The sequence below is a fragment of the Mugil cephalus genome, chromosome 12 (genome assembly GCF_022458985.1).
Source record: "Mugil cephalus isolate CIBA_MC_2020 chromosome 12, CIBA_Mcephalus_1.1, whole genome shotgun sequence".
In the NCBI taxonomy this organism is placed as follows: Eukaryota; Metazoa; Chordata; class Actinopteri; order Mugiliformes; family Mugilidae; genus Mugil; species Mugil cephalus.
Genome location: NC_061781.1, coordinates 27,209,090 through 27,236,420, shown reverse-complemented (window position 1 = coordinate 27,236,420; position 27,331 = coordinate 27,209,090). Strand labels below are relative to the sequence as shown.

The 27,331-nt window shown below is 47.2% G+C and overlaps 1 protein-coding gene across 3 annotated transcripts in view; it reads left to right on the top strand.

The window, feature by feature from the left end:
* The window catches only part of ttn.2 (titin, tandem duplicate 2), a 179,079-nt gene that overhangs the window by 127,413 nt on the left and 24,335 nt on the right, over nucleotides 1-27,331 (top strand). For all 3 annotated transcript variants that reach the window (XM_047601647.1, XM_047601646.1, XM_047601645.1), the window contains 23 exons: nucleotides 31-306; nucleotides 400-699; nucleotides 783-1,085; nucleotides 1,165-1,464; nucleotides 1,557-1,844; nucleotides 1,926-2,228; nucleotides 2,371-2,673; nucleotides 2,754-3,059; nucleotides 3,170-3,457; nucleotides 3,889-4,179; nucleotides 4,287-4,574; nucleotides 4,896-5,483; nucleotides 5,740-5,844; nucleotides 5,926-6,123; nucleotides 6,231-6,527; nucleotides 6,727-7,314; nucleotides 7,433-7,735; nucleotides 7,832-24,925; nucleotides 25,032-25,328; nucleotides 25,466-26,053; nucleotides 26,156-26,458; nucleotides 26,555-26,851; nucleotides 27,030-27,317. In XM_047601647.1, coding sequence (XP_047457603.1) covers nucleotides 31-306; nucleotides 400-699; nucleotides 783-1,085; nucleotides 1,165-1,464; nucleotides 1,557-1,844; nucleotides 1,926-2,228; nucleotides 2,371-2,673; nucleotides 2,754-3,059; nucleotides 3,170-3,457; nucleotides 3,889-4,179; nucleotides 4,287-4,574; nucleotides 4,896-5,483; nucleotides 5,740-5,844; nucleotides 5,926-6,123; nucleotides 6,231-6,527; nucleotides 6,727-7,314; nucleotides 7,433-7,735; nucleotides 7,832-24,925; nucleotides 25,032-25,328; nucleotides 25,466-26,053; nucleotides 26,156-26,458; nucleotides 26,555-26,851; nucleotides 27,030-27,317 — 24,192 coding nt within the window. The remainder of the gene's footprint in view (nucleotides 1-30; nucleotides 307-399; nucleotides 700-782; nucleotides 1,086-1,164; nucleotides 1,465-1,556; nucleotides 1,845-1,925; nucleotides 2,229-2,370; nucleotides 2,674-2,753; nucleotides 3,060-3,169; nucleotides 3,458-3,888; nucleotides 4,180-4,286; nucleotides 4,575-4,895; nucleotides 5,484-5,739; nucleotides 5,845-5,925; nucleotides 6,124-6,230; nucleotides 6,528-6,726; nucleotides 7,315-7,432; nucleotides 7,736-7,831; nucleotides 24,926-25,031; nucleotides 25,329-25,465; nucleotides 26,054-26,155; nucleotides 26,459-26,554; nucleotides 26,852-27,029; nucleotides 27,318-27,331) is intronic.

Genomic DNA, 27,331 nt, shown 5'->3' with positions numbered 1-27,331 from the left:
ATTCTAATATATTTTTTTTCTTCCTCCCAGTGGCTCCAAAGATCATCATGCCTGACATTGTGACGGTCAGAGCTGGATCCAAGATGGTGATTGAGGCCATTGTGGCAGGTAAACCCGCTCCCTTCTGCAAGTGGAAGCAGGGCAACGAGGATGTTCTGACTTCGGACCGTCTGTCCGTCGTAAAGACGCTGAAAACCTGCACACTTATCATCAAGAATGTGACACGAGCAGACAGCGGCTACTACAGCCTCTCAGCCGAGAATAGCACTTCTAAGATCAACCAGATCCTCAGAGTCATCGTCATGGGTTAGAATAAGCACACTTAAAGCTGCTGTATCTTGAAAACATTTAGATTATCTCATTAATCTCATCATTAACGACTCATACTCTGTGTCTCAGACATCCCTGGACCTCCGGAAGCTCCTCTAGAAATCACTGAACTGGACATCGATGCTTGCACGCTGCTCTGGAACTCCCCACAGGAGGATGGCGGCAGCAACATCACCAACTACATTGTGGAGAAATGCGATGTCAGCCAGGGTGATTGGGTCACCGTATCCTCATCCTGCACCAAGACCAGCTTCAGAGTGACCAAGCTAACACCTGGCAAAGAGTATGGCTTCAGAGTCCGAGCCGAGAACAGGTTTGGCATCTCTGAGCCAATCTACTCTGAGAAGATGATCGCCAGATATCCATTTGGTGAGTTACTGCATATTAAAGTTTACTGCTAGCAACCTCAAAGCAGATACATTAAGTGTGAATGCTTTTGTTTTCCCCCAAAGATCCTCCCAGTGAGCCCAGAAACCTGCAGGTCAACAAGGTCAACAAGGATTTCGTTATCCTGTCATGGGAGCGTCCGAGCAGCGACGGCGGCAGCCCCATCACTGGATACTGTATTGAAAAGAAGGAGAGGAACAGCCTCCTGTGGATGAAGGCAAACGAGTCGGTGATTAAGGCCACCCAGTACACCTGCACCGGTCTGATCGAAGGCCTGGAGTACACCTTTAGGGTGTCGGCATACAACATGGCTGGACAGGGCAAACCTTGCAAACAGACTGACTTCATCACCGCCAGGACGGCCGTTGGTGCGGAATCTGCTTCTGCTGAACATGACTCATGATTTCCTCATCCTTTCTTATTTCTTAACTTTGCTTTTTCTCCCAGACCCACCAGGTAAACCCGAGCCCATGGATGTGACCAAGAACTCTGTGTCGTTGGTTTGGAGCCGTCCCAAGCATGATGGTGGAAGCAAGCTGATTGGCTACTACGTGGAATACACTAAGCTCCCTGAGGAGAAATGGACTCGCTGCAATGCCAACTGCATGAACATCCAGACAGAGAGCTATGTGGTGACCGGTCTGGAGGAGGGCCAACAGTATCAATTCAGAGTCATCGCCAAGACGGCCATCAATGTCAGCCAGCCGTCCGAGCTCTCAGACCCCATCCCTGTCATTGCAGAGAATGGTACAGCTCTGCACAGCATCCCTAAATTATTGCTTGACAAAATAAATTACTGACAGATACTGATGAAAATGCTTTCACTATCTCCTCTGCAGTTCCTCCTCGTGTAGAACTAGGCGTCAATATGAAGAACTTGATTGTAGTGAAAGCAGGAGAAAACATCTTCCTGGATGCTGAGGTGTCTGGCAAGCCGCTGCCCAAGGTGAGTTGGAAGAGAGACGGAGCGCCTCTGGTCCTCGCTGAGGGAATGAAGAAGACGCAAAAGAAACATTGTCACATCCTGGAGCTTTACTCCGTCACCAGGAAGGAGTCTGGTGATTACACAATAACTGCTGAAAACATCAATGGCTCCAAGTATGCCACCATAAAGGTCAAGGTGCTTGGTAAGTTACAATATTTTATTTTAGGTTCTACGCAAGAATTTCATGTTTCCAGACTATAACCTTTCACTTGTTCTGCTACAGACAAGCCAGGCCCTCCAGCCTCAGTGAAAACCACTAAGGTATTTGCTGACCGTGTTAAGCTGCGATGGGAGCCCCCCCTTGCAGACGGTGGCTCTGAAATCACTAACTATATCATTGAGAAGCGTGAGACGAGCAGAGCCAACTGGGCGCTGGTCTCCTCCAACATCCACGGACATGTCACCGACTGCTCCGTGGAGAAACTCATTGAGGGACACGAATACCAATTCAGAGTCAGTGCTGAGAACCAGTACGGTGTCGGAGACCCCGTTATGACCGATGGTGTCATGGTCAAGAACCCGTATGGTAAGAAAACACTTTAGTGTACTGAGGTTATTGGAAGAATTTTACAGATGGAAACTTTGTACATCTTGGCTTAAATGTTAAAAATCTAGTGTTGGGTCAGACGTGGGTTAGGAGATTAATGAGACCTTATCTCTTTCCTCAGATGTTCCTGGTCCATGCGACCCACCCGTCATCACTAACATTACTAAGGACTCCATGACAGTCAGCTGGAAAGCCCCAGCCAATGACGGTAAAGCTACCATCTTGGGCTACATGGTGGAGAAACGTGAGGCCACTGAGCTGACCTGGGCCAAGGTCAACCGCCGCCCGGTCATCGACAGGACCATCAAAGCCGCTCAGCTGACTGAGGGCTCCGAGTACGAGTTCAGAGTCATTGCCATAAACAAGGCTGGTCTGGGAAAACCCAGCGACGCATCCAACGCTGCACTGGCCGTCGACCCAGTCTGTGAGTATCTGCTCATAAAACCACTTTGTGTATTGAACTACGATGCCACAGACATGTAATTTACACATTAAATTCTTTAGATCCTCCTGGCCCACCTGCCTTCCCTAAGGTGGTGGACTCTACCAAGAGCTCCATCAGCCTCAGCTGGACCAAACCGGCATATGATGGTGGCTGTGAGATCATTGGATATCTGGTGGAGTGCAAGCGAGCTGAAGCTGAGGACTGGACCAAGTGTAATGTCCCAAAGAAACTACAGGCAACCAAATTCCTGATGACGGGCCTGATGGACAACACCGAGTACCAGTTCAGGGTCACCGCTGTCAACAAGATCGGCTACAGCGATCCCAGCGAGGTTCCAGGAAACCACATGGCCAAGGACATTCTGAGTACGACCCTGAACAATATCTGAGGAACTTTAGTCAAAAACGAATACAGAGATAATCAGATGATTCAGCATTTAAATTATAATTATTAATCCGTTGTCTCTTCTCTCTAGTTGCACCTGAAGCTGAACTAGATGCTGACCTGAGAAAGGCTCTGGTTCTGCGAGCTGGTGTCACCATGAGACTCTATGTCCCACTTAGAGGACGCCCAGCACCAAAGGTGACGTGGACAAAGGTGGACGCCAACCTGAAGGAAAGACAGGGCCTGCTGATTAAGACGTCAGAATGGGACACCCTACTGATGATTGAGGATGTTAACAGATACGATGCTGGCAAATATGTCCTGTCCCTGGAGAACAGTAGTGGTTCCAAGAGCTACACTATCGTAGTAAAGGTCCATGGTAAGAATTTTAAATGTGAATAACACTTGAGTGAGCCAGGGTTGGATCAGTGAGGGCCAATGATGTTTTCACTGATTGATCCTAGTTAGATGCTGGTTAGTCTCTTTATTAATCAGCACTTCATTGAAATATGTATTTTTTTAAATAAGTGTTTATATTTATTAGCATGTTTAGCTTTATCTAGGCAGAGAGTAATCTACAATGCAGGAGAAGGACTAGGACAATGAAGCAAATCATCCCCGGTCAGGGATCTACTGCAGGGCATATGAGCCCTAGGCACTTTGCCATCAGGTTGACCACAATGTAGTGAAGTTAACACCTAATTGTATTTCTTACAATGTAGAATCACTCATGGAATTCACTCCTGACTTCTGTATCTCAGTTCAGTTCACAAACCACTAAGCCACAGATACTGCTTCTTTTCTCTTTAGATTCTCCCGGACCACCAGTAAACCTGATTGTGAAGGAGACCTCCAGAACCCATGCCTGCATCACCTGGGAGGCTCCATTGATCGATGGTGGCAGCCCAGTCAAGAGCTACATTGTAGAGAAACGTCTGGCTGAGAGGAAGGCCTGGACATGCGTGTCGGCTGAATGCCCTAAGACTTCCTTCAGGATCACCAACCTGGAGGGGGGGCAGGCCTACTGCTTTAGAGTGCTGGCTGAAAACGCCTATGGCATTGGAGAGGGCTGTGAAACTGCAGGCAGCATCCGGGCTTCAGGTAGAATAAATTTATTTTTCAAGTTAGAACAGACTTGGTAGAACATAAATGTCCTTAAACGTGGTTGCAACTGGACTAAAAAAATATCAATCTCCCCACTTCTTCAGAGCAACCTGGTCCAGTGACAGAATTCAAGGCCCAAAAGACCACCAAGGACTCTATTACCCTGGGCTGGAAGAAGCCCCTCAGTGATGGTGGAAGCCACGTTACTGCATACATCCTGGAACAGAGCGAAGGCGAAGAGAAGTGGAAGCAGATAATGAAGGCAAAGAACACCTCACACACGATCAGCGAGCTGACCAATGGAAAAGAATATTCATTCAGAGTCAAGGCGCTCAATGAGTCTGGAGAGGGACCACCCACTGACCTTACCGCTGTTGCCAAGGATCAGTTTGGTAAGAATCACCTGATTCTCAATTGTATTAGCTACAAGTGTGACGCTGTTAACTCAGATTGAGTCAAAATTGTGTTTGTTGCAAGAAAACCTCAGACAGTTTCAGTCTCAGAATATTTACTTGATCACTGGGACACGATGAACTTTTTCCCATTCAGATTTCTCAACACTCAACAGATTTCAGGAAATCTTGGTTTAGAACAACATATTAAAGACACCGGGCTTACTGGGTCACTTTGAACCCATGGAACTACCATACAGTCATGCCAGGTGTTGTTAGTAGTCCTTTTTTTTCTGATTATTAAAATCCGTTGTATTACAGTTCTGCCTGACTGCAACTTAAGTGGCCTGCATGACGGGTGCTACGTGATAAAGGAGGGCAGCACCACACGGATCAACATCCCTCTCATTGGAATTCCTTACCCCAGCGCAACCTGGAAGAAGGGCGATATGTTGCTTGGTGATACAGGCCGTATGTGCATCGAGGCATCTCAGGGCGTCACCACCCTTCTGATCAGAGACTGCCAGAGAGGAGATGCAGACACCTACAGTATAAATGTCAGGAACAGTGCCGGCTCAAAGGACTGCAAATTCCAGCTGAAGGTGGTCGGAAAGCCCGGCATCTGCACCGGACCCATCAAGTTTGATGAGATCACGGCAGACGGCATCACTCTGGAGTGGGGTCCGCCCAAAGACGATGGCGGTGCAGAGGTGTCCAACTACATTGTGGAGAAGAGGAGGACGACAGACAACAAGTGGGCCACAGTGGCTTCAGCCATCCAGAAGACCACCATGAGGGTGATCAGGCTCCACGATGGGATCGAGTACATCTTCAGAGTGTTTGCTGAGAATAAATATGGGGTTGGAGAATATCTGAGGTCTGACCCAGTCATTGCCCAGCATCCATTCAGTGAGTACCAAGTTGTTCCTCACACTTTGTTTAGTTCTAGTAGTTAATTCATAAGAACTTTAAGAATTTTACTGTTTCATATTTTTTAAGTCAAACCACAAAAAAAAAAGACTTAAATCAATTCATCTTTTAAACATTGTTGCTTAGTGTTGCTTAGTGGTCTCCTCTGGACCTCAGGACCACTGCATTTTACAGAACAGAAATGTTTTGTACATTTTTATATGTATGTCATAATAATGATTTTGGTTTTGTCCAGATGTGCCCGATGCTCCTGCTCCTCCAGAAATCGCGAGCATCCGCCATGAGTCAGCCATCTTGACTTGGGCTGATCCAAAAGACTCTGGTGGCTCCCCAATTACTGGTAAGAGACTATAACAGATATCTCTTTAAGTTTGACATGAACACTTCAACCATCATTACCAACTGAATTTGTTTTCCTCAGGATATCACGTAGAATTTAAGGAGAGAAACAGTCTGATGTGGAAGCGGGCCACCAAGACTCCCCTGAGAGTGAAAGAGTGTAGAGTCACTGGCCTGATAGAAGGACTAGAGTATGAGTTCAGGGTGATGGCCATGAACGTGGCTGGATTAGGAAAGGCAAGCAGAGCCACTGAGGCTGCAGTTGCCTTGGATCCTATTGGTAAGTCTCTTAGATTAATGGCTCTTAGATTATTTTTTTTACTTGGATTTGAGACATTGGATTTCATTACCAAAGATTTTGTTGTAACATCTTGTCTTTGTGTTTAGATCCGCCTGGCAAGCCTGATGTCATCAACGTTACCAGGACCACAGTCACTCTGATTTGGACACCTCCAAAATACGATGGCGGCTACAAGTTGACGGGCTACATAGTGGAGAAACTGGAGGCGGGTGGCAAGGCCTGGATGAAGGCCAATCATGTCAACGTCCAGGGCTGCGCATTTACTGTCCCCGATCTGACGGAAGGATCTCAGTATCAGTTTAGAATCAGGGCCAAGAATGCTGCTGGTGCTATCAGCATTCCTTCAGAATCCACAGAGCTTTTGACCTGCAGGGACGAGTATGGTAAGTCTCAAACTAATTTAGGTGATTAAAACATCTGATGAGCGCAGGATCTTAATGTTACATTAAAGTAACTTCATATATATATGTGTGTGTATATATATATATATATGTGTGTGTGTGTTCATAAAGGTCATTGTTATCAATCTGAATTTACACAGGTTTAGACAATACACTCATGCTCCTTTTGTCCTCTTGGCAGAACCCCCAACTATCACTATTGACCCAAATATAAAGGATGGTGTATCAGTCAGAGCAGGAGACACAATTGTGATTTCAGCCACCAAGATTGTTGGCAAACCTCCACCCACTGCCGTCTGGTCCAAGGGAGGCCGTGAGTTCAAGAACTCTGACATCGTCTCCATCGTCAGCACCCCGACTACCTCCACTCTGTCTATTAAGTATGCTAGTCGTAAGAACACAGGAGATTACGTCATCACTGCTAGCAACCCCTTCGGCATTGTAGAAGAACATGTTAAAGTGAAGGTCCTAGATGTGCCTGGACCTCCAGGTCCCATCGAAGCCAGTAACATTTCAGCTGAGAAGTGTACTCTGACTTGGCTTCCACCAGAGGAAGATGGGGGCTGCTCTATCAAATCTTATATTCTCGAGAAGAGAGAGACCAGCCGCCTACAGTGGACCAAGCTTGCCGAAAATGTCATGGATTGCCGATATGTAGCAGCCAAACTCATCAAGGGCAACGAGTATATCTTCAGAGTGTCTGCTGTAAATCAGTATGGCACCGGAGATTCAAGCCAGTCTGGTCCAGTCAAAATGATTGACAGTTTCCGTAAGTTTATATCATTTAGGTCTGCATATTTTAAAAAGGAGAAACTGAATTAAATTAATAACTAAAAGTTCCATCTAGAGTATAACAAGTCTTTAAATAAGTTTGTTTTTTTCCACAGGCCCACCTGGTCCCCCCTCAACTCCAGAGGTGGATAACATTACCAGGAATGCTGTCACCATTTCATGGAGGAGACCAGCAGATGATGGAGGAAGTGACATTAGAGGATATTGTGTAGAGAGGAAAGAGAAGAGGGGAATGAGATGGGTGAGAGCCTGCAAGAGGACAGTCCCTGATCTGCGCTTTAAGGTTCAAGGTTTGAGTGAGGGTGTAGAGTATGAGTTTAGAGTCACTGCTGAGAACAAGGCTGGATTTGGGGAGCCAAGTGAGCCATCACGCCCTGTGATGACCAAGGACATTGTGTGTAAGTATGTGTTGCAGAAAAGATGGATACAATGTTGGAAGTAATAGCTTCTAATGCCCTTTACCTTCCATAAACTCTTTGTATTTCATGCTTCAGATCCACCTGGTCCTCCATCCAACCCCAGAATTACAGACACCACAAAGACCACTGCCACCTTCGCCTGGGGCCGACCCCACTATGATGGTGGTCTTGAAGTTGAGGGATACATTGTTGAATACAAAAAGGAAGGCCACGATGACTGGGAGACTGAGACACAATACCCAGTGAAAGTTACTGAATATGTTATCGGAAAACTTCAAAAAGGTGGCAAATACCACTTCAGGGTCAGTGCTGTAAACTCTGAGGGAGTTGGAGAGCCTGCTGAGGTTGAGAAAGTAACTGAACTGGTGGACCAGGAGACAATACCAGACTTTGAACTGGATGCTGAACTCAGGAGGACTCTGGTGGTTCGATGCCGTGCTTCAATCCGTATGTTTATTCCCATCAGGGGCCGCCCTGTTCCTGAAGTAACGTGGAGCAAAGATGACACCAACCTGAAAACACGTGCGCACATTGACACCACAGAGTCTTACACTCTCCTGGTTATTCCTGACTGCACCAGATATGACGCTGGAAAATACAACCTCTGTCTGGAAAATGTTGCTGGAAAGAAGACTGGCTTTGTTAACGTGAAAGTTCTGGACACTCCAGGACCACCAGTCCACCTCAAACCTAGAGAGATCACTAAGAACGGCATCACTCTCCAGTGGGAGATCCCCATAATTGATGGTGGTTCTAAGATTCATAACTACATTATTGAAAAACGAGAGGCCACCAAGAAGGCCTACACAGTGCTTAGCACTACCTGGCAGAAGTGTTCCTTCAAGTTTACAGGCCTAGAAGAGGGAGCTTACTACTACTTCCGTGTCTCTGCTGAGAATGACTTGGGTGTTGGTGAGCCTGCTGAAACACCTGAGCCAATCAGGGTGTCCCAGGCTCCATCTGCACCAGAGAACCTGTATGTTACTGATGTGACCGCTGACAGTGCCAGCCTTGCATGGACCAAGCCCCTCCACGATGGTGGCAGTTTGATCACTGGATATGTCATTGAGACCCAGAAGAAGGACACTGACCAGTGGGTCCATGTGGTCACCATCAAGGCCCTGGACTACACTGTGACGGATCTCATTGAGGGCGCTGAATATACCTTCCGCATAATGGCTGTCAATGCATCAGGCAGGAGTGATCCTCGTGAGAGCAGGCCTACCATGATCAAAGAGCAGACTTCTGCGCCTTCATTTGACTTACGTGGGGTCTACCAGAAAACTGTCATCGCCAAGGCAGGAGATCGCATGAAGGTGGAAATTCCTGTGCTGGGCAAACCCAGGCCTGTGGTTTCCTGGAAGAAGGGAGACACTGCTTTCAAGGAGACACAAAGGATGAATGTTGAAACCACATCAACATCCACCATCCTCAACATTAATGAGATCAAGAGGACTGATGGAGGCCAGTATTCCATAACAGGAAAGAACATGCTGGGTACAGTGACGGAAACCATCACCGTCCTGGTCCATGACATTCCAGGTCCTCCCACTGGTCCCATCAAGCTGGATGAGGTCTCATGTGATTATGTCCTCATGTCCTGGGAGGCACCAGAGAATGATGGAGGGGTCCCCATTAATAACTATATTGTTGAGATGCGGGAGACCACTGGTACTTCATGGGTGGAGTTGGCTGCTACAGTGATCCGCACCACGTTCAAGGCAGCCAGACTCACTACTGGAACCCAGTATCAGTTCCGTGTCAAGGCCCAGAACAGATATGGCATCGGCCCATCCATTTCCTCTGAACAAGTGGTAGCTGCCTATCCATTTGATGTGCCAGGTCAGCCTGGCACGCCAGTGGTCACATCATTCAACAAGGATGCCATGACTCTTAGCTGGAATGAGCCGTCCTCTGATGGAGGAAGTCCCATCCTGGGTTACCATGTTGACAGAAAAGAGAAGAACAGCATTCTGTGGCAGAGGATCAGCAAAGCTCTTGTTGTTGGAAATATCTTCAAATCCACAGGTCTTGTTGATGGAATTGCATATGAGCACCGTGTTATTGCTGAAAACATGGCTGGCCTCAGCAAACCCAGCAAACCCTCTGACACTATGTATGCTTTGGACCCAGTTGACCCACCAGGCAGACCCGTGGCACTGAATATCACTAGGCATGAAGTGACAGTGTCTTGGACTAAACCAGAGGGAGATGGTGGATTTTCCATTACTGGCTACACAGTGGAGAGGAGAGAGATGCCCAACGGACGCTGGCTCAAAGCAAATTTCAACAACATTTTAGAAACCATCTACACAGTCAGTGGTCTGATTGAAGATGCAACCTATGAGTTCCGTGTATTTGCCAGAAACTCAGCTGGAGCCCTCAGTGCTCCATCCCAGTCATCAGAAGCAATCACATGCAGAGATGACATTGAAGAGCCCAGGCTTGACGTTGACTCATCATATAGCAGCAATGTTGTTGTCATGGCAGGAGAAATATTCAAGTTGGAGGCCAATGTAACTGGTAGGCCGATCCCGTCTTTGGTATGGACCAAGGAAGGAAAGGAGCTTGAGGATACAGGCAAGCTGGAGATAAAGACATCTGACTTCCATACAACTCTCATAAACAAAGACTCATTGAGGAGGGACGGCGGTGCTTTCGTTCTGACTGCCAGCAATCCTGGTGGCTTTGCCAAGTTCACATTCAATGTCAAGGTGCTGGACAGACCTGGACCACCAGACTCCCTCACTGTAACCGATGTCACTGCTGAGAAATGTGTTCTTAACTGGCTCCATCCAACGCATGATGGCGGTGCCAAAATTGAGTACTTTATCATTCAGAGGCGTGAGACCAGTAGGTTGGCGTGGACGAATGTGGCCACAGACCTTCAAGCAAATAGGTTCAAGGTCACCAAGCTTCTTAAGGGCAATGAGTACATATTCAGAGTGATGGCTGTCAATAAGTATGGCATAGGTGAACCTCTGGAGTCTGAACCTGTCATTTGTGCCAATCCCTACGTTCCCAGTGACCCACCATCACAGCCTGAAGTCACCACCATTACCAAGGATTCAATGGTTGTCTGCTGGGAGCGTCCTGAACACGATGGAGGCAGTAGAATAAACACATACATCATTGAAAGGAGGGATAAGACTGGCCTACGCTGGGTGAAGTGCAACAAGAGGACAGTAACTGACTTGCGATTCAAGGTCTCCGGCCTCACAGTAGGACACGAGTATGAGTTCAGAGTTTTAGCTGAGAACAATGCTGGTCTAAGCCAGCCTAGTCCTTCCAGTCCATTCTACAAAGCAATAGACACAATCTTCCAGCCTGGACCTCCAGGAAACCCCAGAGTGCTAGACACAACCAAGTCTTCTATCACTCTTGCCTGGAATAAGCCTGTGTATGATGGTGGTTCTGAAATCACTGGTTACATTGTTGAGACCTGCCTGCCTGAGGAGGATGAGTGGACAATTCACACTCCCAAAAAGGGATGGACAGCGACTTCCTTCACCATCACCAACCTGAAGGAAAACCAAGAGTATAAAGTCAATATCTGTGCCACTAACTGTGAAGGAGTTGGTGAGCCTGCTGCAGTTCCTGGAACCCCCAAGGCTGAAGACAGACTGCTTCCTCCAGAAATAGAGCTTGGAGCAGAGCTGCGTAAGGTGGTCTGCATCAGAGCTTGCAGCACACTCAGACTGTTTGTACCAATTAAGGGTAGACCAGCACCTGAAATAAAATGGTCAAGAGAGCATGGAGAATCCCTCGACAAAGCTAACATTGAAGTTACCCCATCGTTCACTACTCTTCAGGTAGAAAATGTGGACAGATTTGATGGAGGTAAATACTTGGTAACTGTGGAAAACGCATCAGGAAGCAAAACAGCCTTTGTTAATGTCAGAGTACTAGATACACCTGGTGCACCTCAGAATCTGATCATCAAGGAGGTCACTAGAGATTCAGTTTCACTTGTGTGGGATGCACCTCTCATTGATGGTGGCTCCAGAGTTCGCAACTACATTGTGGAAAAGCGAGAGTCAACCAGAAAGGCCTACTCAACTGTTTGTGCCAGCTGCCATAAGTCTAGTTGGAAAATTGGAGACCTGGAGGAAGGAAAGATGTACTTCTTTAGAATCCTGGCTGAGAATGAATATGGCATTGGCCTCCCAGTGGAGACTCTTGAACCAATTAAAGTGTCAGAGAAGCCTCTACCACCAGGAAAAGTGTCCCTTCGTGAAGTTACCAGCACCAGTGTAACACTTACTTGGGAAAAGCCAGACCATGACGGAGGAAGCAGAATCACAGGCTATATTGTTGAGATGCAGGGTAAAGGCAGTGAGAAGTGGACCCAGGTCATGGTGGTTAAGACCAATGAGGCTCAAGTAATTGGCCTTACACAGGGAGAGGAGTACATGTTCCGCATTTCTGCCACCAATGAAAAGGGAGTCAGTGACCCACGTCCTCTCAGTATGCCTGTGGTGGCTAAAGACGTGGTCATCTCTCCCACCTTCAAACTGCTCTTTAACACATTCAGCGTACTAGCAGGAGATGACCTGAAGATGGATATTCCATATGCTGCCTGCCCCAAAGCCTCAGCAACATGGCTCAAAGATGGCGTTGCTCTTAAGGAGACAACAAGAGTCAATGCTGAAGCCACAGACAAAAACCTACTCTTGGTCATTAAGGAGGCTTGCAGAGATGATGTGGGCACGTACACTATCAAACTGGTCAATACAGCTGGAGAGGCATCTACAGATGTCAATGTAATTGTTTTAGATAAGCCTGGTCCTCCCACTGGCCCGATTAAGATGGATGACGTTACTGCTGACAGCGTAGTATTGTCCTGGGATCCACCACAGTATGACGGCTGTTGCAGCATCAATAATTATATTGTTGAAAAGAGAGATACATCTACCACTAACTGGCAAATTGTGTCAGCTACAGTGGCCAGAACCACTATCAAGGCAGCCCGTCTGAAAACTGGATCTGAGTACCAGTTTAGAATTGCTGCAGAGAATAGATACGGCAAGTCCTCAGCCCTGCTCTCTGATACCATCTTTGCTCAGTATCCATTTGAAGTTCCCGGCTCCCCACGCTCTGTTGTAGTACAGTCTGCCACCAAGGAGAGCATGGTGGTCGTATGGGACAAACCCAGCAGTGATGGTGGAAGCAAAATCCTTGGCTACCACTTAGAACTGAAAGAGAGAAACAGTATTCTGTGGGTGAAACAGAACAAACAACTTATCCCAGAGACAAGATTCAAGGTTCTTGGCCTTGAGGAGGGCATTGAATATGAATTCAGAGTCTATGCTGAGAACATTGTTGGCCTCAGCAAAGTCAGCAAAGTGAGTGAAATGCAAGTGGCTAGGGATCCTTGTGACAGACCAGGAAAGCCAGAGGCTGTTATTGTAACAAGGAGCCAAGTGACACTCAGGTGGACCAAACCCGAGTACGATGCCGGCATCAAGATCACAGGTTATGTGGTTGAGAAGAAGGAGGCAAATGGCCGCTGGATGAAGGCCAGTTTCGCCAACATTATTGAAACTCAATTTGTTGTCACAGGACTTACAGAAGATCAGGTTTATGAGTTCCGTGTCATTGCCAGAAATGCAGCAGGCGTTTCCAGCCAGCCATCTGATTCTACTGGAGCCATTACTGCCAAAGATGAGGTGGATCCGCCAAAGATTGACCTGGAAGCCAAGTACTCCCAGGCAGTTGTGGTAAATGCTGGAGAGACATTCAAGCTTGAGGCTGCTGTCTATGGTAAACCTGTGCCCACAGTACACTGGCTTAAGGGGGGCCAAGAGATTACTGAAGCTGCTCGTTTAGAGCTCAAGAACACAGACTTTACAGCTTGTATAGTTGTGAAAGAAGCTATCCGTGTTGACGGAGGTCAGTACACTTTATTGGTCAAAAATGTTGGAGGAGAAAAATCTGTTAACATCAATGTCAAGGTTTTGGACAGACCAGGTCCACCTGAGGGTCCTATCTCCATCTATGGTGTCACCAGTGAAAAATGTTCCATCGCCTGGAAATCTCCCTTGCAAGATGGAGGAAGCGACGTTTCCTATTACATTGTTGAGAGGAGAGAAACTAGCAGATTAGTTTGGACAGTAGTTGAGCCAAAAGTTCAGACACTGAACCTGAAAATCACCAAACTCCTTCCTGGTAATGAATACATCTTCAGAGTGATTCCAGTAAACAAATATGGCATTGGTGAGCCTCTGGAATCTGAGTCAATGATTGCCAGAAATCCATTTATTGCTCCCAGCCCACCAACAGAGGTTGAAGTTTCCACAATCACCAAGGACTCTATGGTGGTGACCTGGGAGAGACCAACTAATGATGGCGGCAGCCCCATCCAGGGATACATTGTTGAGAAGCGTGACAAGGATGGTGTGAGATGGACCAGGTGCAACAAGCGCAATGTGAGTGAACTGCGCTTCAGAGTGACAGGGCTCATTGAAAACCATAGTTATGAATTCAGAGTTTCTGCTGAGAATGCCGCAGGAGTTGGGACACCGAGCAAAGAAACCGTGTATTACAAAGCACTGGATCCCATCTTCAAACCAGGCCCACCAAACAATCCTAAAGTGGTAGACACATCAAGGTCCACTGTTTCCCTGACATGGGGCAAACCCATCTACGATGGTGGCTGTGAGATTCAGGCTTACATCGTTGAGGCATGTAATGGGGCTTCTGATGAGTGGTTTATGTGCACTCCTCCTACTGGAATCACGGACACTAAGTTTACAGTGACAAAGCTTCTGGAGAAGCATGAGTACCAATTCAGAGTGTGTGCAATCAACAGAGTTGGTGTTGGTGAGCATGCAGACTTTCCTGGAAAAATTCTTCTGGAGGAGAAGCTTGAGGCTCCTGATCTTGACCTGGATGCTGATATGAGAAAGATGATCAATATCAGATCAGCTTGTACTCTCAGATTGTTTGTTCCTGTGAGAGGTCGTCCAGCTCCTGAGGTGAAATGGGGCAAAGCTGACGGGGAGATTAAGGAAACTGCACAGATTGACAACACAGGCAGTTATGCTTCACTCGTCATTGAGAATGTTGACAGATTTGACAGCGGCAAATACACCCTGACTGCAGAGAATGCTAGTGGAGTGAAGTCAGTCTTCATCAGTGTAAGAGTCCTGGACTCCCCTAGTCCACCAACTAACTTCATAGTAAAAGAGATTACAAAGAATTCTGTCACTCTAACGTGGGAGCCTCCACTTCTGGATGGTGGCTCAAAGATTAAGCATTATATTGTTGAGAAGCGTGAGAGCACTAGGAAAGTTTACTCTCCTATCACCACCTGCAACAGGATGACATGGAAGGTCGAGTCTCTTCCTGAGGGAGGTATCTTCTTCTTCAGAGTTCTGGCTGAGAATGAATACGGTGTGGGTCTCCCTGCAAAAACTTTAGAACCAATTAAGATATCAGAGAAGCCTCAGCCACCTGGCAAAGTCAGTGTTCTTGACGTTACTTCTAGCACTGTAACCTTAGCCTGGGAGAAGCCTGTACACGATGGTGGTAGTAGGATCAGTCACTATGAAGTTGAAGTGGCCCCTAAGGACAGTGAAGTTTGGTCAGTGTGCGCTACTGTGAAGGCCCTGGAGACAGTAGTTACAAACCTTCTCAAGGGAGAGGAGTACCACTTCAGAGTTGTTGCTGTCAACGATAAGGGAAAAAGTGACTCAAGACAATTGGCTCAATCTGTTGTGGCAAAGGACCTTGTGATAGAGCCCTCTGTAAGACCAAAGGTGAGCACCTACAGTGTCCAGGTAGGCTATGATCTCAAGATAGAAGTCCCAATTGCTGGCCATCCAAAACCAACCATCACCTGGACCAAGGATGGAGCAGCCCTAAAGCAGACTACCAGAGTCAATGTCACTGACTCAGCACATCACACCACTCTCACCATAAAGGATGCCACCAAAGAGGATGGTGGTATGTACAGTATCAATATCACTAATTCCCTGGGATCAAAGGATGCCACTATTGAGGTGATCACCCTGGACAAACCAGGTCCACCTACAGGTCCTGTCAAGTTGGAGGATATCAGTGCTGAGAGTATCACTCTTAGCTGGGAACCTCCTACATACACGGGTGGCTGTCCAATCTCCAACTATGTGGTGGAGAAGAGAGACACAACCACAACCAACTGGGTAGTTGTGTCTGCTACTGTGGCCAGAACTACACTGAAGGTCTCAAATTTGAAGACAGGAGCTGAATACCAGTTTAGAATCTGTGCTGAGAATAGATATGGAAAGAGTTATGCAATTGATTCAGAGCCTGTTTTGGCACAGTATCCATTCCAGGAGCCTGGGCCACCAGGAACCCCGTTTGTGTCTTCATACACTAAAGACTATATGGTGGTTGAATGGCATAAACCCCCATCTGATGGAGGTAGTACCATTTTAGGCTACCACCTGGAGAGGAAAGAAAAGAACAGTATCCTCTGGACAAAGATAAACAAAATGCTCATCCAAGACTGCAGGTTCAAATCTGCTCCTCTTGAAGAAGGCATTGAGTATGAATACAGAGTCTATGCTGAGAATATTGTTGGTATTGGAAAATGCAGCAAGGTATCCGAAGTTTATGTTGCTCGTGACCCATGTGATCCTCCTGGCCGTCCTGAAGCTCTGATTGTGACCAGGCACTCGGTGAAACTGAAGTGGACCCCCCCACAGTATGATGGTGGAAGTTTAATTACCGGTTATGTAGTGGAGAAACGTGACCTTCCCGAAGGAAAATGGATGAAGGCTAGCTTTGCAAATGTCATTGTACAGGAGTTCACAGTTACTGGCCTGACAGAAGACAATAAATATGACTTCAGGGTAATTGCAAAGAATGCTGCTGGTGCTGTCAGCAAGCCCTCTGAGACGACAGGGTCGATCACAGCCAAGGATGAAATTGAGCCACCTAAATGTGAGACAGATCCTATGTATAACCAAGCCCTGGTTATTAATGCTGGAGAGACCTTCAGTCTAGAGGCCAGGGTGGAGGGAAAGCCCATCCCAGCAGCTCAGTGGTTCAAGGGAAATGTTGAAGTTGAAAACTCAGCAAGAGCCGAAATTAAAAATACAGATTTCAAAGCTTTGCTCGTTGTGAAAGATGCCATCAGAGTGGATGGTGGACAGTACACACTGGTTCTAACAAATGTGGGTGGTACTAAATCTGTCCCATTTGCTGTCAAGGTTCTGGATAGACCCGGACCCTCAGAGGGACCTCTCACTGTGAGCAATGTTACTGAGGAGAAATGCTCACTTTCATGGCTGCCACCCAGACACGATGGAGGAGCTAGCATTTCTCATTACATCATTCAGAAGAGAGAAACCAGCCGCTTGGCATGGACTGTGGTTTCCAGTGACTGTGGTGCTACCATGTTCAAGGTTACTAAACTACTGAAGGGCAATGAGTACATATTCAGAGTCATGGCTGTCAACAAATATGGTGTTGGGGAGCCTCTGGAATCAGCACCAGTCATCATGAGGAATCCATTTGTTCCTCCCGGCTCACCTCGGGAACTTGAGATCACTAACATTACCAGGGACTCCATGACTGTTTGTTGGAACCGCCCTGAGACCACAGGAGGAAGTGAGATTGGTGGTTACATTGTTGAGAAGAGAGACAGAGCTGGAGTGAGGTGGACCAAGTGCAACAAACGCAGAGTGACAGATTTACGTTTTAGGGTAACTGGACTGACTGAGGACCATGAATATGAATTCAGAGTATCTGCTGAGAATGCAGCTGGAGTGGGCCAACCAAGTCCACCTACACCCTACCTCAAAGCCTGTGACCCCACCTTTGAACCAGGCTGTCCTACCAACACCCATGTGGTCGACACTAGCAAAGACACTGTCACTGTGGCTTGGCATAGGCCTATCTATGATGGTGGATGCGAGATTCAAGGATATGCTGTGGAAATTACCAAGGCTGATGAGGAGGAATGGACTATATGCACCCCACCCTCTGGAGTTAATGCTACCAAGTTTACCATCAAAAAGTTGATAGAACACCAAGAATACAAGGTGCGCATATGTGCCATCAATAAGCTTGGTGTTGGCGAGCCTACAGAGATCCAAGGAGTTGTGAAACCTATGGATACGATTGATCCTCCAGAAATGATTCTGAATTCAGAGCTCAGGAAGGGAATAGTTGTTCGTGCTGGAGGCTCAATGAGAATCTGCATTCCATTCAAGGGCCGTCCTACACCTGAGATAAAATGGGCCAAGGAAGATGGAGAACTGCCAAGTAAAGTTCAGCTCGAGACAGGGGAAGATTACACCCAGCTTTCCATTGACATTTGTGACAGATATGACGCCGGAAAATACATACTCAAATTAGAAAACAGTGCAGGCACCAAATCAGCGTTTGTCTCTGTAAAAGTCCTGGACACTCCAGGGGCTCCTCTAAATCTGTCAGTGAAAGACATTAAGAGGGAAAGTGTTACTTTGACCTGGGAGCCTCCTCTTATTGATGGTGGTTCAAGAATCAAAAATTACCTGGTTGAAAAGCGTGAGTCTACCAGGAAGGTTTATTCTAATGTGGACAACAAGTGCACAAAGACAAGCTATCGTATTACTGGCCTTACAGAGGGAACCATCTACTATTTCAGAGTATTAGCTGAAAACGAGTTCGGTGTGGGACAAGGAGCTGAGACAGAAGAATCCGTTAAGACTTCTGAGCCCCCTCTGTCTGTGGGTAAGGTCACACTGACTGAAGTGACTAAAACCAGTGCTTCACTCTCTTGGGAGAAGCCAGTTCATGATGGAGGAAGCAGGATCATTGGCTACTACATTGAAATGCAGCCTGTGGGCTCAGAGGAATGGGTGGTGGCCACCACATCCAAATCTTGTGAGGGCACTGTCACAGGCCTCAGCGCAGGACACGAATACTTGTTCAGAGTCTCAGCCTTCAATGACAAGGGCAAGAGTGACCCCAGAGCACTTGCTGCACCAGTTACTGCTAAAGATGTGACAGTCGAGCCCAGATTCAAGATGGCATTCAACACTTACAGTGTACAGTATGGTGAGGATCTGAAGATTGAGATTCCGGTTATTGGACGCCCTGTTCCCAAGGTTGAATGGAAGAAGGGTGGACAGGCTCTTAAGGAGACAACCAGACTAAATGTATCAGGCACACCAACATCTACTAAGCTGTTCATTAAAGATGCAAATAAGGAGGACTCTGGAAAATACTCTGTCACAGCCACCAGCAGCATTGGAACAGCTACAGAGGAGATTACCATTATCATTCTTGATAAACCTGGGCCACCCACAGGGCCTGTGAAGATTGAGGAGGTAAGCTCTAATTATGTCAGTCTCTCCTGGGAGCCACCAGAGTATACAGGAGGCTGTCAGATAAACAACTACATTGTGGAGAAGAGAGACACTACCACCACCGCATGGCAGATTGTGTCTGCTACTATTGCAAGGACAACTATCAAGGTCACCAATTTGAAGACCGGCACTGAGTATCAGTTCAGAGTGTCTGCTGAGAATAGATATGGAAAGAGTTCTGCCATAGTCTCTCCAGCTGTTATTGCTCAGTATCCATTCACTGAGCCTTCTGCCCCAGGGACACCAGTAGTTTCTGCTGCAACCAAAGACAACATGGTTGTTGAATGGAAACCTCCTACCAACAATGGAGGCAGTCCCATCTTAGGTTACCACCTTGAAAGGAAGGAGAAGAACAGCCTGTTGTGGACTAAACTCAACAAGCTTTTAATCCCAGATGCACGTTTCAAAACTACAGAACTCGAAGAAGGTATTGAGTATGAATTCAGAGTTTATGCTGAGAACATTGCTGGTCTCAGCCCAGCTAGCAAAATATCTGAGAGCACAGTGGCCAGGGACCCTTGTGATCCACCAGGAACTCCCGAGGCTATTGACATTACCAGAAACCATGTGACACTTCAGTGGACCAGACCTCAGTATGATGGAGGCAGCGTAATCACTGGCTATTTGATTGAAAGGAGGAAGCACCCAGATACCCGCTGGATGAAGGCCAGCTTCACCAACATCATTGACACCCAGTTCACACTCACTGGTCTGACTGAGGACTGTGTTTATGAGTTTAGAGTTGTTGCCAGGAATGCTGCTGGCATTTCTAGTCGACCCTCTCAGAGCACAGGAGAAATTACAGCCAAAGATGAAATTGAGGCTCCAGAGGCCACCCTGGATTCTAAATTCAAGGATCTGACCATAGTTAATGCCGGTGACACATTCGTCATTGATGCCGACTACACTGGCAAGCCTCTGCCTGAAGTAATATGGTTAAAGGATGGAAAGGAGATTGATAAAACCACACCGAGAATGGAGGTCAAGACCACACTTACGCATACCATGCTGACAGTCAAGGATTGTATCAGAGTGGATGGTGGCCACTTTACCCTCAAACTTGTCAATGTGGGAGGAGTTAAGATGATCCCAATTAATGTTAAAGTTCTGGATAGACCTGGTCCTCCAGATGGCCCCTTAGAAGTCAAAGGGGTTACAGCAGAGAAATGTTATCTGCACTGGAATCATCCCTCACATGATGGTGGTGCAAGCATTTCCCACTACATAATTGAGAAGAGAGAGACTAGTCGTTTGTCGTGGACTATGGTTGAGCCGAAGATCCAGGCAATCAGCTACAAAATTACAAAACTGCTGCCTGGCAATGAGTACATTTTCAGAGTCACTGCTGTGAATAAATATGGTGTTGGTGAGCCTTTAGAATCGGAGCCCGTCATTGCTCGTAACCCCTTCACCACTCCTAGTGCCCCATCCACCCCAGAGCCCAGTGCTATCACCAGGGATTCCATTGTGCTTACCTGGGAGAGGCCAGAGGATAATGGAGGAGCTGAGATTGAAGGATATGTCTTAGAAAAACGTGATAAAGATGGCATCAGATGGACTAAGTGCAACAAGAAGAGACTGAATGACCTGAGATTCAGATGCACTGGTCTCACAGACGGCCACTCTTATGAATTCAGGGTCTCTGCTGAAAATGCTGCTGGTGTGGGAAAGCCTAGTGCACCAACTCAGTATATCAAGGCCTGTGATGCCACATACCCACCAGGACCTCCAAATAACCCTAAAGTCACTGACCATTCAAGCACCACAGTGTCCCTCTCCTGGTCCAGACCTATCTATGATGGTGGAGCACAGATCACTGGATATGTTGTTGAAGTCAAGGAGGCAACAGATGATGAATGGATTGTTAGCACGCCGCCGACTGGTGTCCAAGCCACTCACTACACTGTAAAGCACCTGAAAGAGAATGCGGAGTACAACTTCCGCATTTGTGCCTTTAACTGTGAGGGAGTAGGAGAGCATGTTGACCTCCCTGGGTCTGTCATAGCTGCAGAGAAACTGGAAGCCCCTGAAATTGAACTAGATGCTGACCTGAGGAAGATGGTCAATGTACGCGCCAGCGCCACCCTGCGTCTCTTTGTGACAATCAGAGGAAAGCCTGAGCCAGAGGTCAGATGGTCAAAGGCTGATGGCACTCTAAATGAACGTGCCCAGATTGATGTTACAAGCTCCTACACAATGCTGGTGATTGAGAATGTTGACCGATTTGACACTGGAAAATATGTCTTGACCCTTGAGAACCTCAGCGGCTCTAAATCAGCCTTCATCAATGTCAGAGTTCTGGACTCCCCAAGTGCTCCTACAAACCTGGAGGTCAAGGATGTGAAAAGGAATTCTGTCTCAATCTCTTGGGAACCTCCTCTGATTGATGGTGGGGCTAAGATATCACATTATATCGTGGAGAAGAGAGAACAGAAGCGAATGGCTTTCACTAGTGTTTGTACAAACTGTGTGAGAAACTCCTACATAATTTCTGACCTGCAGGAGGGTGGCCGATACTATTTCCGTGTGTTGGCTGTGAATGAGTTGGGAGTAGGCCTACCTGCCTCTACAGATCAAGTCAAGGTATCTGAGGCTCCTTTGCCTCCAGGTAAGGTGATACTGGTTGATGTCACTCGCCATACTGTCACCCTTTCCTGGGAAAAACCTGATCACGATGGAGGCAGTAAGATTACAAACTATGTTGTGGAGATGCAGCCCAAGGGAGATGACAAATGGACTGTGTGCAGTGAAGTCAAAGCACTAGAAGCTACTATTGATGGACTCACAACCGGAGAGGAATACTCCTTCAGGGTGATTGCTGTGAATGATAAGGGCAGGAGTGACGCCAAGCCTCTAGCTACCCCTGTGGTGGTGAAGGACATCACAGTGGAGCCCACCATCAACCTGTTGTTTAATACATACAGTGTGAAAGCAGGAGATGACTTGAAGATTGATGTCCCCTTCAGAGGAAGACCTCAGCCTGAGGTTTCTTGGAAGAAAGATGGCCACGTGCTTAAGCAGACAACCAGGGTCAATGTTCTTAATTCAAAGACCTCATCCAAGGTTATCATCAAAGATGCCACCAAGGAGGATGCAGGAAAGTACGAGATTACCCTGACTAACTCAGTTGGCACCAAGACAGCTGAAGTCTCAGTTATAATCCTTGACAAACCTGGCCCACCCAGCAACATTAAGTTCGATGAGGTTAGTGCTGACTTCATCTGTCTCTCTTGGGATCCTCCAGCCTATGATGGTGGATGCCAGATAAACAACTATGTGGTGGAGAAGAGAGACACTACCACTACAACATGGCAGATTGTCTCAGCCACGGTTGCCAGGTCATCCATAAAGATTTCTCGTCTCACTCAGGGAACAGAATATCAGTTCCGCATTGCTTCTGAGAACCGCTATGGCAAGAGTTCTGCCATTGATTCTGCTCCTGTTGTTGCTCAGTATCCATTTGAGCCTCCTGGTCCTCCTACCAACCTTCATGTTGAACATGCTACTAAGACTGGCATGCTTGTAGTGTGGGGCAGACCTGCCAGTGATGGCGGAAGCCCTGTCATTGGTTATCACATTGAATGCAAAGAGCAAAGTAGCATCCTGTGGACCAAGGTCAATAGAGGCCTGCTGGCAGAGAACCAGTTTAAGATGACAGGAATCGAAGAAGGCCTGCTATATCAGTTCAGAGTTTATGCTGAGAATATTGCTGGCATCGGTCCATGCACAAAGGCCTGTGATCCTGTGGCAGCCAGGGATCCATGTGAACCTCCACATGACCTTAGAGTCACAAATATTACCAGAACCTCGGTTTCCCTCTGCTGGGAGAAGCCAGAGTTTGTTATTGGAGCAAAGATTACGGGCTACATTGTTGAGCGTAGAGAGCTACCCAATGGTCGCTGGCTGAAATGCAACTTCACCAATCTGCAAGACACCTACTATGATGTCACAGGCCTCACAGAAGATGTCCAATATGACTTCCATGTTATTGCCAAAAATTCTGCAGAACTTTTGAGTGTTCCTTCTGAGGCCACCGGTCCTGTCACTGTCAAGGATGATGTAGACCCTCCCACTATTATCCTGGAAGATAAATTCAGGCAGTTGGTTGTTGTTAAGGCTGGAGATATCATTGCAATCGATGCTGAAATCACAGGCCGTCCACTCCCTGTTGTCTCATGGTCTAAGGATGGAAAAGAGATTCAGGCCAAGGCCAGGTGTGAAATCACCTCCACCAACTTCACAACTTCCCTGATTGTCAGAGATGCAATCAGGAGAGACTCTGGTCAGTATGTCCTGACTCTGCACAATGTAGCAGGAACAAGGTCTGTGGCTATCAACTGTAAGGTTCTGGACAGACCTGGTCCAGCCTCAGGACCTTTGGCAGTGTCTGGCCTCACAGCAGAGAAATGCACGCTAACATGGGGACCCCCTCAGGAAAATGGTGGTGCAGAAATCATGCACTATATTGTTGAGAAACGTGAGACCAGTCGTCTTGCCTGGACTCTCGTCTATGGTGACATGAAGGCAACTACCTGTAAAGTGACCAAGCTGCTCAAAGGAAATGAGTACATCTTCAGAGTCAGAGGAGTCAACAAATATGGAGATGGTGAGGCCCTTGAGAGCGAGCCAACAAAAGCCATGGATCCATTCACTGTGCCTGCAGCACCCACTAATGTCCAGGTCACGTCAGTTACAAGTGAGGCCATGACCATCTGTTGGGAAAGACCAGTTTCCGATGGTGGCAGCAGCATCTCTAGCTACGTGATTGAAAGGCGGGAGAAGACTGGCCTCCGCTGGTGCCGTGTCAACAAGAAACCTGTTTATGATCTCAGAGTCAAAGCCTCACACCTCCGTGAGGGCTGTGAGTATGAGTACAGAGTGTTTGCAGAGAATGCTGCTGGCCTCAGTGCTCCTAGTGTCCCTTGTCCACTCACAAAGGCTGAAGATCCACAGTTCCTGCCCTCACCCCCTGCTAAGCCCAAGATCATTGACTCTACAAAGACTACAGTGACACTGTCATGGAATAAGCCACTATTTGATGGTGGAGCCCCTGTGACTGGTTACCGAGTAGAGTACAGGAAGACATTAGATGATGAATGGTTTGTAGGAGTCCTGAACACCAAGAACACAGAGTTCACTGTGGTGGGACTGACACCTGGAGCTGAATATGTGTTTGTTGTCAAGTCCATTAATAAGATGGGAGTCAGCGAGCCCAGCCCTGAATCAGACAAACAAGTTGCCAAAGAAAGAGAGGAGGAGCCAGTGTTTGACATCAGCAATGAGATGAGGAAGACTCTTATTGTGAAGGATGGAAGCTCATTCACAATGACAGTACCCTTCAGAGGAAAACCCATCCCCAGTGTTACTTGGACTAAGCCTGATGTTGACCTTAGAGTCCGTGCTGTCATTGACACCACAGACACCTTCACCTCCATCACGCTGGAAAAGGCGACTCGCAACGACTCTGGAAAATACACCGTCACCTTATCCAGCATAGCTGGAACTGCCTCCTTGTCGCTTAATGTCAGGGTCCTGGACTCGCCCGGCCCTCCTGCCCACATAGAGGTCAAGGATGTAACTAAGACTTCTGCTACTGTAACTTGGGACACTCCTGAGAATGAGGGAGGAGGACCGGTGAAGAATTACCTTGTCGATTTCCGCGAGGCTAGCAAGAAAGGCTGGACGAGGTTGACAGATACGTGCCACAGGCTGACCTACAAGGTGACTGACTTGCAGGAGGGAGGAGTCTACTACTTTAGAGTGACAGGCGAGAATGAGTATGGCACTGGTGTTCCTGCTGAGACCAAAGACGGAACCAAGATCACAGGTACACATTTCAACTTCAGGACATTGCAGTTTCTTATTGTTATATATACAGATATATTAACGTGATATATTTATCCAATAAAACACATATTGTCCTCTTCTTCCAGAAAAACCAAGTCAGCCACCAAAGTTGGGTGCAACTGAAGTGACCAAGGACAGCGTGTCCTTGGTCTGGGCCAAACCAGAGCATGATGGAGGAAGCAGAATTACTAGTTACCTGGTGGAAGCACTAGAGAAAGGCCAGGAGAAATGGGTTAAGTGTGGTGTGACCAAGTTTGTGCACTTAACTGTGTCTGGATTGCGGGAGAATGCCGAGTACTTCTTCAGAGTCAGAGCTGAGAACCATGCTGGATTCAGTGAAGCAAAGGAAATGGTCACCCCTGTAGTCGTCAAAGACCAGCTTGGTAAGTGACATACTGAACACATTAATAAGATTCAGCAATATGATTCGTGAAGAATAGGAAGAAAAACAGAATAAGTTAACATGTTTTTAAAATTACACAAAATGTGTCCTGTTGTAACACTCTAATTTCTGGTGTAGAATCTCCTGAGATCAACATGAAGGACTTCCCTCATAACACAGTGTATGTCAGAGCTGGTTCAACCCTTAAATGCGAGATCCCGCTGTCAGGCCGGCCTTTACCCAAAGTTACTCTGTCCAAGGACAATACGCTGCTGAAGTCAACAATGAGGTTCAACTATGAAGTCACCCCTGACAGTATCAAGATCATTTTGCGTGAGAGCATTGCTGGAGACTCAGGACGTTATGAAATCACTGCCTCCAACACCAGTGGAACCACCAAGTCCTTTGTGAATATTGTGGTACTGGACCGCCCAAGCGCCCCACTTGGACCTGTGGAGCTGTTTGACATCACAGAGGACAGCGTCAGTTTGAAGTGGCTTCCACCATTGTATGACGGTGGCAGCCCCATCACCAACTACATCATCCAGAAGAGAGAAACCACCACAGCCAACTGGATGGATGTCTCCTCTGCTGTGGCCCGCTGCACCATGAAGATCATGAAGCTGAAAACTGGCCATGAGTACCAGTTCAGAATCAGGGCAGAGAACAGATATGGAATCAGTGAACACATTGACTCACCAACTGTCAGTGTCAGCCTGCCTTACAGTAAGCAGCCTTTATTTTGCTTCATCACACACACACATTAGTCTTCTCAGTACTTCACAATAAACACGTCAACACCCTTAAACTCTGACTCTTATTTTCCAGCTATTCCCGATGCTCCATCAACTCCAGAAATCACTGCTGTAACCAGGGAGACCATCACTGTAGCCTGGAAGGAGCCCAAGTCAGATGGAGGAAGCCATGTGTTTGGCTACCATCTTGAGATGAAAGACAGGAACAGCATCCTTTGGCAGAGAGTTAACAAGATGGTGATCCGTGCGACACACTATAAGGTCACCAACATAAACGCTGGACTTATTTATGAGTTCAAGGTGGCAGCAGAGAACGCAGCTGGAATCAGTGCTTTCAGCAAGATTTCTGATGCAGTCTTGGCTATTGATGCATGTGGTGAGTGAAAAGTAATACACTAACCTATTAGTAGTTTGATAAATCACATTTTAGTAGAGCAGGTATTTAATGGGTTCTCACTGTCTGTTTCTGCAGAGCCCCCCATCAACTTGCGCATCAGTGACATCACCAAGAACTCTGTTAGCCTGGCCTGGCAGAAGCCCAACTATGATGGTGGATCCCCAGTCACTGGCTACATCATTGAAAAGAGAGAGGGTGTTAGTACCAAGTGGTTCAAGACCAACCTCACCAATGTCACAGACACCCGCTACACCGTGACCGGCTTGACCCAGGATGAGACCTACGAGTTCAGAGTCATGGCCAAGAATGCAGTTGGCTCAGTGAGCAACCCATCCATGACTGCTGGACCAGCCACATGTGTGGACACCTATGGTAGGTCTTTCTTATGTCGTCGTCGAAACAGTGCCCCTTCCACTCAATAACAATATTTGCTTTTATTTTAGTTATTTGGTTTTCATTCTGGAAGTTGATTGCTTGTTTGTGTCTACATCCAGAGTGTGCTCTGTAATGTGTACATTAACTCATCTACCTGTTCTGTTTTATTATCCAGGTGCTCCAGAAATTGAAGTACCACAGGAGTACTTCAGTGAGGTCAAGCAAAAGGCTGGCTCTGACGTGGAGCTCAAATTCAATGTCATAGCCAAACCTGCTCCCACTATTGAGTGGTTTAAGGATGGCAGAGAGCTTGAGCCGACCGCCCAGCTGTCTTTCAAACACACATTCGAGTCCACCAGTGTGTTCCTTAAGGAAACCACTCGTCTGAACTCTGGAACCTATGAGGTCAGGGTGAAGAACTCCCTGGGATCTGCCTGTGCCATTGTCCGACTGCTCATTCAAGGTACCCACATATTA